The 14,446-nt window shown below is 41.6% G+C and overlaps 1 protein-coding gene across 3 annotated transcripts in view; it reads right to left on the reverse strand.

Annotated features, from left to right (window-relative positions):
* LOC123510473 (nuclear hormone receptor FTZ-F1-like) overlaps positions 1-14,446 on the reverse strand; it is a 72,905-nt gene continuing 58,459 nt past the window's right edge. For 2 of the 3 annotated variants that reach the window (XM_045265680.1, XM_045265678.1), the window contains 6 exons: positions 13,659-14,371; positions 8,753-8,842; positions 7,851-8,019; positions 6,748-6,851; positions 3,657-3,858; positions 1-3,381 (listed from right to left, as the gene is read on the reverse strand). In XM_045265680.1, the coding sequence (XP_045121615.1) occupies positions 3,772-3,858; positions 6,748-6,851; positions 7,851-8,019; positions 8,753-8,842; positions 13,659-14,371 (1,163 nt within the window). In that variant the 3' untranslated portion in view covers positions 1-3,381; positions 3,657-3,771. The remainder of the gene's footprint in view (positions 3,382-3,656; positions 3,859-6,747; positions 6,852-7,850; positions 8,020-8,752; positions 8,843-13,658; positions 14,372-14,446) is intronic. The other variant, XM_045265679.1, reaches the window with a different exon arrangement.

Consider the following 14,446-nt stretch of genomic DNA (forward strand, 5'->3'; position numbering starts at 1 on the left):
TCTAAATAAAACACTTTATTAATCCCATCTCAGTTATTAGCATTAATTATAGAATCTAATAAGATGACCTACATTCCCGGCTACTCCGTGCTTGGGCTGTCGCATATAAAACTCAATCTTCAAGTGGTGATTCTCCACTCTAATGGGAAAATAATGTCAATAGGCACTGGTGTGAAGAAAAGTTGACCAAAGCAGCTCGGACCGACAGACAGACGGCTCGGCACTTGGAGTATCACCACGAGGAGATAATACATATATCAATCATCTTAAGGTACAGATTTTTTATACAAAGAACACTTGTTTATCTCTTTACAGGACACAAAGGAAAGTATGTACAATTTCTCTTCTGGTTTTGCTTCTGCTGCTGCTGCTGCTGCTGCTTCTTCTGGTACAGAGGTTAGAGTGAGTCAATGCCGCCAAAAGTCAGTGAACGCAGGGATCTGACGGGCCGAAAGTCCAACAAAAGAGGGCATTGAACGCTTTTCTTTCATACAGTTAAGAGATGTGAGTCGATATCACACTGATGGTGGAGAAAAGAGCAGAGGCCACGAAGTATGAGCGATGAATGGACACTGATAGCATTCATGTATTATTCACAACACTGAGTCAGCCCTGATGTGGGATCCTCGTCACCGCGGCTCAACGCTCACACTCCCCGGTCCTCCTCCAGGGATCGGAGAGGCACAGACTGACTTAAATACATCCTAACATATCTCTCTTGTGCTCAAAATAGGGTTTCCAAAAATAAATCTCTCTGACATTTCAACATCTGTACACCAACTCCTGACACATCTAAGTCAGTCTGTGGGTTAAAATTTACTCATCTAATAGAATTTCTGTTCTTACAATAGATTTAAATGTAATAGATTATCAATTGGTACAAAAATATTATCATTTTTTTGTTACAGGCTAAAATCACCTTCGAATTTTCACTGGTATGGTATAATAGGTAATATTTTTAAAGTTTATTTTAAAAAGAGACGAGCATGCTGTATTCCGATTTAAAAGTGATAAAATTGTCAATTATAATAATAAGAGTAGTAACAATAGGTAATAAACAAGACATGTGCACATCATTCATTAAGTAGGCGAGGAAGGAAACACGTCACTTAAAAATATACAAAAGTTGCAGGGTTCCAGATAGCTGCTGCTGCTGCTGCTGCTGCTGCTGTGGCGGCAGCAGTGGCAGAGACAAGGAGGAGGAGGAGGAGGAGGAGGAGGAGGAGGAGGAGGAGGAGGAGGAGGAGGAGGAGGAGGAGGAGGAGGAAAAATACACACCCTACACATTCATCTTTCCTCAAGTATAATACAGAAAATAATTAAACCTAGTCATAGCTAAAAAGAGAGAAAAATAGTAATAAAACCTTGCAATGAGTAGCAATAAGAGGAAAAAAGCCAGCTAGAAACTTACATATCTAGAAAAAAAAAATGTCTGTACAGAGTTTTTTAGGAGACGAGGAAACGCAAAAGTACAACAGGAGGAGATAAGGAGTACGTACTACAACACTTCAGCTGCAAATATTATAGTTAGCGATGCGGAATGTGCAGCAGCAACCGTTGGGGTGACTTTGATGATGCATGACGTTGGGGATTATGCCAAGAAGAACCCCAGGAAGGACGATTGACCCTGGTGAAGAATGCCCTTGAATCCCTAGAATTGGAATGTTCCAAATCTTAATTTTAAACTTAAACTAAACTGCTGTATTAAAATCTAGACGAAAAATTAAAAAAAGGAAAAAAGGAAGATAATAAGATAGAAAGAAATGAAATCAAAGAGAATTAAGAGCATTGCTTCTCATTGCTACAATATTTAGTAGTTTCTGATATTTTCGTGTTTTCTTTCACAACAACACGATGATTGGAAAACAGACCTTGGTGTTTTAATAATGTTTTCTTGACAACAGGTGGCGGCCGCAGCGGCGGCAGCGTCGCAGTGATGGCCGCGCCACGCCACACAAAGGCATTCGGCACAACTGATATATCCTGAATGGGCTACAAACAAACCTAATTTCAGTCTCTCCAATGGAAATAATATTAATATTGCACAGGGACAGCAATTTGGGAAGTGTCCAATGAAGAAGGTGGGCTGGCTCCCTCTTGCCTCCTGCTGCGTGCCACAAGGGTGTGTTTTGTACATGCTGGGTTATCCTAGATGAGGCACTAGAAATTTATGCTTCTGCTTGGTAATTCCAAAGTCTACCATTATCTAAGTGACAGACACGGGCAAGGGAGCGGCCGTCACTCGCCCCGCACCGAACACACACACGTCCTGGACAAGTGTCAGCAATATCTGGTAAGAGATGATTGCTCATGCAAGAATACATTACTCTGCTACTGTATAATCTCTTGTACAAAACAACAGTATCAAAAACTAATTCACAACACCTACATCTATGTGTTATGCATTAATGTATCAATTTTTTTTTTTATTATTTATGTATCTGGGCAGACAGATTGGACAAGTGCCCAGGTCTTTGTAGTAATTATACTCAGAAATAAATAGATATATAAGTGTTGAAACGTATTCACAAGTGAGAGCTTTGTACCAAAGTGAGTGAGTGAGGAGACCGCCACCATAAGAACAGTGAGAAATGAGGTATGATGCGCCACAGTGGGACAGAAAAACCTTCCTACTTGTATGTATCAGGTTAATATCGTTTAGTGAGAGTAGCGCACCACTGACTGGTCTGCACTTGAGAGCCTCAACTTGCTAATATTAGTCCTGATTGCACCATGAGTGCTTCTGGTAACAAATGAAACAAGGGAGGGAGGGAGGGAGGGAGGGAGGGAGAGGCCACACAGCACGAGCCACACACTGGCCACCCGTCTCGTCCATTGCTCAAGGCCACTCCACTACTCTTGTACCTCAGGGCATCCCGGAGCTACTTAGCACCACAGATGACAGTCTGGCGTCGGCAGGTTCAGGAGCAACGTCTCCACCCCTCACAGGGTTTGACTAGCACAGCACTACACTATTTGGATGCCTGCAACAGTGGAGTGGTGGTGGTGGTGGTGTGGTGGTGTGATGGTGGTGATGGTGGATGAGGGTGAGTCTCCATCCAGTTGACACTCAGCAATTTTGAACTACCTTGACAGTGAGTGGGTTGCTGGTTAGACAGATCCTCCTCTACATTGTCACCACAGACAACATGAAGCTTAGTCCTTAGCTTGTTTGTAAGGGATGGGCAGTGTTGCACAGCTGCTTCTGCGCCACCCAGGAACCCTTGTTCCCGGGCTGTGGCAGACGCCAGTAGCTACTTGACTGTAGCAGACTGTGATAGGCTGGTAGGCTGGCAGGCTGGCTGGTCAAGCTGGTGTACTCACTGCACTGACCCAGGACCTTCCCACCTGCTCTGGTGACCAAAAACTTTGTTTTCCACCCTGAAACAACAAACACAACAATAAAACCTGATCACTAGGATGTTTTAAGTTGACTGTAGTGTTAAATCTTTCTATATTTGATGTTTTATATAGTTAGCTACAATATTTTGAATGGCAGGAATGAACAACGGCATACAGTCAATTAGCACCAAACTCCATCACTCTGAACAAATACAAGACCCCATGAAAATACCAGAATCAATACAAATCAGTCAGCATTTAGTCCCACAACACTACTACTTGAAGAGTGTACTATGAGAGAGCCATCAACTAACCTCTCTACACATGTGGCGCACTGGACGGCTGAGAGTTGAAAGTTTGCCACCTCCTCTTATTTCCGTTTAGTGTGCAGCATTTCCATTAACAAAGTCTGCGTGGGTGCGGCACCGTTTATGTGCTTGAAGTAAAGGTATTTTTCACCGTTGTCGGCAATGAAGTGGAGTTCGGTAGAAGGTCCATCATCTTCTGGTATTTCTCCTGGTGGTATAACAATGGGAAATTATACAGGTGGAACTCACAGGGATTTGTGTATGATTTGTACATCTTATTTGGGGTTGAGAATTGCTAAGGGGTGTTCTTGAAAATCTCAGCGCCTCAGACTATTTCAACAGGCTGTAGTGGAAGGTATCAAAGCTTTCAATGGTGTTTTTATGATTCAAGAATTAGCTTTGCACTGAGTCAGCACCATGAACAGAAACAAACACCCTTGAGAACCTGACTAATCATCCCAGTGGCCTTTGAGAACAGTCTTGATGAGAGAGCCAAGCATTGAAGAACATGAGCCTAAAAAGTGACAGGACTGATCAAAAGTTGCTGGAAGTCACTGAGATACAAGTACACAGCCAAAGCAGCTTATGTGACAAAGGTCTTCCCAAAACTACAGTAGGTTAAGAGGGCAGAGTCAGTTCCTGAAGTATGCATTATCTGCTCATACAGAGGACCATACATGAGCCACACTAGTATACTTATCCAGCGATATTATACAGCACATATACAAATGGGATGCTAAGAGAAGGGTAATGGAATACAGAGAATATTACAGACTACTTAAAGAGGTGTAGAAGGTTGATAAGTATAGGAAAGGTTAGTAAACATCACAGAAGAAAATTACCAATATGCAGGATTCATGAATGGATTAGGAGTACAAAATAATGCAATGAGTGAATGAAGCCACAGATCAAAGAGCAAACTGCAGCAGCTCCAGAGACCAAAGGAGATTGTAATAAGCTGAACACAATAACAGGCAGCTCCTCCCACTAACTTAGCTATATGTACAAGATTACAATAAAGTCAGTCAGCAATAGTGAAAAGTTGGGACATCATCAACTTTATCTGCTTAAGTGCAAATTGTAGATACCAAATGATGCTGGATATTTTGAGAATTATCAAGGGGATGCAACTATTTTCTTTACTCTGCATTGATATGCATACACAAATTAAGGACAGTGATCTAGCATGCAAACTGTAATTCCCATCATCAAAAATATATCTAGTGAACATTGCATTAACCATTTCACTGCAGTATGCAAGCCACAACATTAAGAAAACTGTACATGATCTTTAGAGGCACCACAAAGAAGAGAAAGGGATGGACAGGCTACATTTTCCAATATCTAGCCAGTACAAAGGTTAGAAATGACTGTAGAGTGAAGAGAAATGCCTTATAGTACCTTGTGACTTAAGAAACCATTGAAACAGCAGTGAAAAGGTTAAAGTATTTCCGACAAGGCATAATGCTGTAGTATTTTTAAGTATGACAACTGAAGCAAACTAAACCAGGCATAATGAATTCTCCAGAAACACAATGATATTCCCAAGTAGTAAAGGGCACAAGAGAAGCCAGAGACACAACAGGGGCTGACCCACACAAGCTACCATGAGGGAAGCACTCAACACAACCCTGAGGCCCTGAGAAGCAGAGTATGACTGATGAAAGGTAACACTGGCTTTGTGAATACCAGGACTCAATATCTTTCTACTGGTAACAAAATGGAAGGTTTATTTTCAGCTTTTGTCCATATTTGTCTTATAGATATTAGCTGAACTGTTTAATGTTTTGCATCTATAATAAAGGAAAGAGTTAAATTTTATATTCATTTATGTTTTAATGCCCAAATTCTTTTACTGAGAGAATGAAATCAGTGTTTACATTAAGTCACCATCATGCCAGCCAGTTCCTGCTTCAAAAGACCCCTAATCAAGACTCCCTCCCATTCTAGATGATACAGAGGCAAGGAGACAAGGGCAAGGGGTTCTGTGTCTCACCACCCTCACAAGGCTACCAGGCTACACCCTCTCCACCTCAGCCCAGCCTGCCTGAGCCTGCAAGTCAAAAGTGAGGGACCTGCCCGTGTGGTGAGGCCATGCACAAGAACTGGCCTGCAAAAGATAAAACTCTGGATCTCTGTATGGATGTATTAAGGCTTCCATCTGAGGAGTTTGAGTATGACATTGAAGTTACCGATAGTTTCCAGAGGGATTTCTTTGACTGATGGCTAAATGTTGTCCTGTGAGACTGAACGCTCTACAATACGTACTTCAGAAACTGAGAAATGTTTAGTGTTTCTTTAATACAGTAGTGGTTAGTTATGGCAAACTAGAGGAGTGAACATAGAAAAATAACGGACTCAGAGCAATTATATAACTAATGTAGAAGGTTACAGCTGAATCAGTAGCATGAGTGTATGGATGACTTAGAAGAATGTGAAATTACAAGATTACTTACTGAAATAAAATAAAACTAATAGAATGAAGTGAGGGCAAGTGAATAATGAATAAATTATACTTCACATATTAGATTATTTAGATCAGTATTAAGAGGAAGAAAATAAAATGAAGATACAAGTGAGAACAAGTATGAAAGTTTGTCACTAGGAAAATACTTGAAATTTGTTTGTAGTAAGTGCTGTACATATATATAACACTACTCATACAAATTTATGAACTATTTATCTGGTGACTCATGTCTTTAATATTAGTGGAAGATAAGGTTGGTATAGGATTGCATTCACAATATAATGTTATTCTTAATATAAAGAGGTGTTGATCACTGACAAACCCAATTACACATTCTTAGAACATTTTGGCATCGTATTAACCAAAAATATTAATCTACTGGAAGTTATAGGAATTTTCAAAAGTATTTTCACCAACTATAACATAACCCAAAACTTTCCTTCACAAACAAGACACAATAGTCACCCTTTAACTTTCCCTATCAAAAAAACTCCCCCAAGACTTCATATGGAGATGCAGAGTAAGAGCAAGACAGTGACCACCACCTTGAGGCCTCCACTTCACTGAACACAGGCCGTCCACACACACACACACAGCTGACCATGGGAAGGAAGGAGATGCATGACTTACCGTGTCCTCAGGATGAACATTGGTGATGTACTCCATAAGGGCCTGTTTGACCTGTTCGTGTGCCGTGCTGACTGAGCGCCGGTCACTCAGCAGTCTCACCTCTGCTGGAATATGATGAAATAAGTAACTTGAGTTGTTATCATGGGGAATTAAGCTTGGTAGGGATTAAAGAAATGTGTTTGGGAATAGTAGAGTGAAATGAGGAGTAGGGATGTTATGCAGGCTTAGTAGGGGTGAAAAATGGTGATGATATATTGAGAAACAAGCTTAGTAATAGTCATGTGTTTGGAAATACCAGAGTGAAATGAGGAGTAGAGATGCTATGTATGCTTGGTAGGGGGTGGAGAAATTGAAGATGGTGAAAATATATTGAGAAACATAATTTTCAGAGAGAAGCTTGGTGGTAGTGATGTGTTTGGAAAGATGATGTGATGGTAAGGGTGAAGTGATGTATGAATGGGTGAAGATAGTAATGGTTGAAGTAATGGTGAGGTGTCAGGGCTGGTGAAGATTATGCAAAGATGATAGTGAGAGGAGAAGAATTTAAGTTTGATAAGAGATAGTAATGAGACAAGATAGCAAGAAAATAGTGATAAGACATTAATGAGAGATTTTTCAGCAAGACATTGAAAAAATATGTACACTTAAAAACTAGAAATCTCAATACCTAACCTCTTATTTTGAACAGATGAAGCTTCAAATCAGAAAAAAAATCTTTACTACATTGATTCCTAAATTAAAAAATAGAATACCAGAACACTTCAGTACATTAAGACACCACTGCAACTAAACCTTATGGAATCTTATTAACTTTTAGGGAGTATCAAATTAAGCAGGCTGGCTTCTGACATCTTAAAAAACACAAAGCAAGCTATATTTTTCATTTTCAGTTAATTATAAGATTTATCCTTAACAAGCCCCTATGACGAATAAAACACAAAATAAACCCTTATTTCACAGTTAATATTCAAGTTTACCCTTTAACCTCCCAGTTAAAACCACAACTCAATTCATTTCACACTTAACATTCAGAACCCTCATAAAAATCCCTCACATGTAAAGAAGACCCGACAGTTCCCCCATGGCACACCCAAAATAAGTACCTGGATTAAGGAGAATAAGGAACTTGAGGCAAATATACTCTGGAACGTCAAACTTGAGGTCAATAAGCTTGCTGAGGACGGCATGGAAACGGTCAGCGAACTGTGTAGTCCCGAGCAGAGCCAGGGAAAGCAGGTCAAACTTCTGACCATTTGGCAGTGTGGTCTCGTCCTGAAGGGGAAGAAATGGTGTTAAAGGGAAGGTTTAATGGGTTGATTATAAGTGTATGTGCCTGTGTGTGTGATTTTATGAGAGTTTAATACTATGTGTGGTCTTGCCCTGAAAGGGGAAGAAGTAGTGTTAGAGGAAAAGTTTATTGTGTTACTTATCAGTGTGTGTGTGTGTGTGTGTGTGTGTGTGTGTGTGTGTGTGTGTGTGTGTGTGTGTGTGTGTGTGTGTGTGTGTGTGTGTGTGTGTCCATGTGTGTGTGTGTCTGGTTTTGAAGCAGAGTTTAATGTTATGTGTGGTCTTGTCCTGAAGGAGAGGAGGTTAGAAAGAAGGTTTAATGCACCCATTATAAGTGTGTGTGTGTGAGTGTGAGTGTGTGTGTGTGTGTGTGTGTGTGTGTGTGTGTGTGTGTGTGTGTGTTTACCTAGTTATGTTTTAAGGGAAAAAGAATGATGTTTGTACTGTCCTATCTCCATTTCTCTTAATACGCAGCTTTGCCTTGAATCTATGTATATTTTTGCATTTGTTATCTCCTTATTCATACTGTTCCATACACCTATGCTTCTATATGAGAAACTAGGAACTTTGATTAGAGGAATATTATTAATAAAATACATGAGATTAGAATGTTAAAGGAGAGGAGAGAGTTAAGTATATAAAAGTGTGAGTGATTAAAGTGATCTCTCTCTCTCTCTCTCTCTCTCTCTCTCTCTCTCTCTCTCTCTCTCTCTCTCACCTGAAGTCTATTATGTATACGTTGGTGTAGGTGATCGAGAATCAGCAGATCAGACCAAGAGTGTTGTAGGAGTTTCATCTGATCATCAACCTGAAAGGAAAAAGAAGCGACATTAGTCACGGTCTGTCAACGTAAGGAAAAATCTAATACGTAATGATAAAATACATAAAGAAGAAGCAGAACATAACATAACAAAGTGAAATAAAAGTAAATGAAATAAAATAACATGAGAAGAATAGTGCTTCCACACAAATTATCTGTGTTACTAGGCAATACAAACCTTACATGATAATTCATGGAAAATAAAAAGTACAAATCTATACTAATAATTAAGTGAAATGACGGAAATAATAAAGATGAAAGGTACGGCAGGGAGTCATTAGAATATGCATTTCATATCCGTACTAAACTAGAAAAAATAACAACAATAATAATTATATCGCCAAATCAATATACATACTATCACATAAAAAAAAAAAAAAACACAATAAGCATTTTCCTCGCACAGATTAACCTAGAAAAATCAAAGCGGCAAGAGTGAGAAAAAGCCGAGAAACGAGGCTACACTAAATTTCCCGACGCACTGCCGACATGACCTAGTGGCCTACATCTGGTGCCCGTAACCTGCTTAGGCGATAAGGCGGCCGGAAAGGATGAAAACATTAGCAGCTTATCCTTCCCGCACTCCTGACAAATGCTGATCTTGCTCTAAAGTGTAACATAACAATACGAAAGACAGCGTGTGCCAGAGAATAATATTATGATAACACGCTGCGTTTCTCGTACTGAATACAGGTTGGTGCGGGGTTATTTGAGAGAGAGAGAGAGAGAGAGAGAGAGAGAGAGAGAGAGAGAGAGAGAGAGAGAGAGAGAGCTATCCTCCAACACACCCACTCCCCACAAGTTAGGGAACAAAGTCATAATTCAAATCGTGCAAACATTCCACGCCTCGCTGGATGAAACACTACAGTAAGCTTTTGTTCACCACAGTAGGATCCAATAACCTTAAGTTCGCGTATAGAGGATCGAGTCGTCTATACTTCGCGCTTAAAGGATCACGAACAAAAGAGCGTCTGAATTCGCCACGTGGTGTGAGAAGCACGGAAAAAAAAGGTACACAATCATAAACAAGGCTACAAAAACAACCACTATTACTATTATCGCTACAATGTCCTTCCTATGCTACAATAACAAATCTACTTTTTATATTCTTTTGTCAATTACTGGTGAAAGAAACAACATGCATGGAATAAAAGTTTGTATCATTCATATCGCTTTATCTCATCTCTCTCTCTCTCTCTCTCTCTCTCTCTCTCTCTCTCTCTCTCCTACTACGTGTTATCTTCAGCTATTACGATGCTGTTTCCAATACTTCTCTCTGTCTTAACGTAACGATAAGGAACGTGCTGAAGTTACATGAATAATAAGGAAAAAAAAAAAAAAAAACCGAGAGATAGAGAGCGAGAACACTAAATAACGAACAGTAGCATTATTCTCTCTCTCTCTCTCTCTCTCTCTCTCTCTCTCTCTGTCGACAGTATAGCCTTGAATATAGCCTTGGTGTGTGTACGGAAACCTGTGTGTGTGTGTGTGTGTGTGTGTGTGTGTGTGTGTGTGTGTGTGTGTGTGTGTGTGTGTGTGTGTACCCTACCATCATCATCACTCGTTAATCAACATCACAGCGATACACCACTGCCTATCTTGTTCACTTCCTCCTCCTCCTCCTCCTCCTCCTCCTCCTCCTACTACTACTACTACTACTACTACTACTACTACGATCTTTCCCACACGTCTCCCACTCCTCCTCCTACTACTACTACTACTACTACTACTACTACTGCAAGTCTAAAAAAAAAAAGTTACGTAATAGGTTTAGATATAATAATGATAATAAAAGCTAATATAAGAATGAAGTAAATATATGATTGACGAATAAAAGAAAGAAAAAGTAATACTGATAAGAAGACAAGGCAAAACACACCAGATAATGGAGTTAAAATGGAACAAAATTAGATAAACATGAATGGGAAAAAAGAAAAATATGACAATAACTCATTTCCTTGTTTTTGTGAATACATTTACTTTTTTTCCTAGTTAAAGTTTAAAACGGTAAATAATGTTCTTACTGTACATTACAATTACCATCACATTGAATTTCCTGTTTCGTTACTCTCTCTCTCTCTCTCTCTCTCTCTCTCTCTCTCTAAGACTCAAATATCAACGAGTGCCTTATGTATCTCAAATTTATATAAAAAGACGTCCTTTCTATTAATTACTACAAAGACAACGTTGATTTTACTGTGTTCTTGTTTAAGGAAGGGATGTGTGTGTGTGTGTGTGTGTGTGTGTGTGTGTGTGTGTGTGTGTGTGTGTGTGTGTTCGGGGGATGGCTACTGGCTGACTGTTGAGATATGATAACGTACTTACGTATGTACTTACGTATGTACGTATGTACACACACACACACACACACACACACACGACGCAACCTCGACTGTGTGTGTGTGTGTGTGTGTGTGTGTGTGTGTGTGTGTGTGTGTGTGTCTTCCGTGTTCGCTTGAGTGCATTTAATAATAGATAAAAAAAAATAAAACAAAAAAGAAGAACGCGGAATTGAAGAAAATGTCTGAAGTGCCACTGATTCTCTCTCTCTCTCTCTCTCTCTCTCTCTCTCTCTCTCTCTCTCTCTCTCTCTCTCATACATTTCATTTCCTTATTCTCCTTACTGCTGCTGCTGCTGCTACTACTACTCATAAACACTTCGATATCCTAAACTACACAGAACCTAAAAACCGCTACTCAATTATCTTATAAACATCTTAAACCTTTGCAAAAGAATACTGGAACCTTTAAAAAACATTAAAAAGAGCAAAAGCTTATCACGAGGCTTTACAACAGTGAAAAAAAAAAAAAACGTTAATATCCATAAAACACTAAAAATGGTCTTAGAATAGTATTAAAAGAATTTGCAGATCTAATCTTCTATTTTAAGTCATTACAGTAAATAGAAAACGAATATTAAGGAGTAACAGATTCTGAAAACGAAAGTAAAAGGCGATTTAGAAACCACTGGATCCTCTTGTGAAACGGATGAAAGTGAAACCCAGAGAGAGAGAGAGAGAGAGAGAGAGAGAGAGAGAGAGAGAGACGGAAAGTGAAAACGACCTAAAAATACTTGTAACTTGATAGAGTAAAGGAGAGAGTGAGTGGCTGACGCGACGAGAGAGAGAGAGAGAGAGAGAGAGAGAGAGAGAGAGAGAGAGAGAGAGAGAGAGTTTGCAACCTTGACACACTGACCAACACTAGAATGAGGCCGTGGTTGCGTCATTCCCCCCCTACAAGTCTTCCCCCTCTTCCTCCCCCCTCCTTTCTAACCTTCCTTCCCCTTAAAATACACAAATAGTCGAATACTCTGCTAATTTCCGTCTATCCTTCAACTCTCTCTCTCTCTCTCTCTCTCTCTCTCAACAAGTACATAAAAGGAAAATTTAAGCCAGTGGTGAAAAAAAATCCCAGAGAGAGAGAGAGAGAGAGAGAGAGAGAGTGGGTCGCGTGACGTCACTATATTTGCACTCACTTCCCTGCCCTTGTCAATCTCTCTCTCTCTCTCTCTCTCTCTCTCTCTCTCTCTGCGTCAGTGTTACCAGAATTAGGGACAAACCACGTCATATCAAATGCTCTTAACTTAATATTGTGCGAAGTCTGAGGTTGTGTGCAGATTCTCTCTCTGTCTCTCTTATTCCGCATTCGCCTCTCCTCTTGCCTTATTTATTTTTACTCTCATTTCTCATCGCTCATTCTCTCTCTCTAACGATTTTACACACACACACACACACTCTCTCTCTCTCAGGCCACTAAACGTCAATGAACGAACGACTGAGAGGAAAAGTGAGCCAGCTAGTGAGTGAGTGAAAGAGAGAGCAAGAGAGAGAGAAAGAGAGAGAGAGCCAACTGCCGAAAGTATTGCTCGAGTCATGATCTTGGCACTACTGACCTAGATCGGCGCCCAGGAATCCCGGTCATGGCGGCCTGACCGGGACCCGCCGAGCCCCCCCGTAGTGGCCTGCCTCAGTTGCCACGTCATGTTTTTAATGCGTCGAGTTATCCCTTCGAATTTCTGAGTCTTCATTTATGTTTGTTTGGTTGGTTAGAAAAGTTTTTATTATTTATTCTTATTTTTAGTGCCTAGAGAAAAGGTTGATGGGTAAGCAGATCCTCTATTTTCTATTTTTTTTCTTTATTTTTATTTTTTTTTATTTTATGCAATGTTTGGGAAAAATATTCGTTTCATAAGAATGAATGGTCTGGTTTTACTTGATTTTTTTCTCTCTACTCCTTTCTAATATTTTCATATTCTTTTCTGTCTGTCTGTCTCTGTCTGTGTCTGTCTGTCTGTCTGTCTCTCTCTGAAGTGTGCGTAGCAATGGTTGGTGTTTTTTGCTAAGGTGGTATAGTATCCTAGGTAGATGGAATTATTCACCTGTCTACTGGGCGTCACCTGTGTTTCATTAACTCACCTTGAGACTTGGGCACAAGTGATACCAATGATCGCTTCCGTGTTCACTATTATTCTCTGGTAATCTATGATGATTATCATGGTAAGGTGAGGTGAGATGAAATGAGGTAAGGTAAGAAGGTAAGTTAAGGTTAAGGTAAGGTAAGGTAAGGTAAGGTAAGATAAGATAAGATAAGGTAAGGTGAGATGAGATGAGATGAGATGAGGTGAGGTGAGGTGAGGTGAGGTGAGGTGGGGTGAGGTTAGGTAAGATAACGTCAGGATGAGGTGTGGCTAGGTTAGGTAAGGTAATGTGATGGTGAGGTGAGGGAAGGCAGTGATGCAGGGTGAGGCAAGGCCAGACGAGGTGTATGACATGGGCGGGAGGGAGGCAGGCGGGCCGAGACTCACCTTGAGATCCTTAAAGTAGCAGGAGTTTCTGGCCCAGTCCACCTGCGCGAATAAGTTTTGGTCGAGCACCTTGCACATGAGCTCGAACAGGTCCACCTCACACTGGTTGTAGGTCTGGTTCTGCAGTAGCGAGAAGAGGGAGCTCTGCCACTCCTGGTCGTCCACGGTCTCCACCAGCTCACGGATGATCAGAGGGATCCTGGGCCCGCCCGCTGCCACCGTCCTACCTCCGCCCCCGCCCCCTCCACCGCCACCCCCGCCTCCAACGCCTCCCGAGGGCGGCGCGGCGGTGGTGACAGAGGCGGCGGCGTTGGATTGGGTGTTGGTGGCCCACAGGGTGGGATCTGGCCCGGCGATGATGGGCGCCACGGGGCCGGACGCCACCAGGCCGCTCACGCCACTGGAGCCCGCCACGAGGCCGCCCAGGCCAGGCATGGGCGAGGGCGACGAGTCTGGCGAAGACGTGGACGAGGACAGGAAGGGACTCTGGATCTCCTCCTTAATGTGGACGTGCGAGGCTTGCGCCGAGGAATAGCCCGGCGAGGAGTAGCTGATGGCGATGCCCGAGGTAGTGGGTGGCCGGCCCCCGGATAGCAGACTGCCGGGGTGGGACAGCTGACGCTGGCGCAGAAGCTGCAGCTTCCTGGCGCGGTCACGCTTGTACATAGGGCCGAACTTGTTGCGGCCGCCTCTCATACGGTCCGCCCGCACGGCTGCAATACAAGAAACACGCCATGTTAGTGTTCGCCTTCACAGGCGCGACCCCCGCCGCCAGCCGCCCGCAGAAA

Source organism: Portunus trituberculatus, chromosome 29 (genome assembly GCF_017591435.1).
Source record: "Portunus trituberculatus isolate SZX2019 chromosome 29, ASM1759143v1, whole genome shotgun sequence".
NCBI lineage: Eukaryota > Metazoa > Arthropoda > Malacostraca > Decapoda > Portunidae > Portunus > Portunus trituberculatus.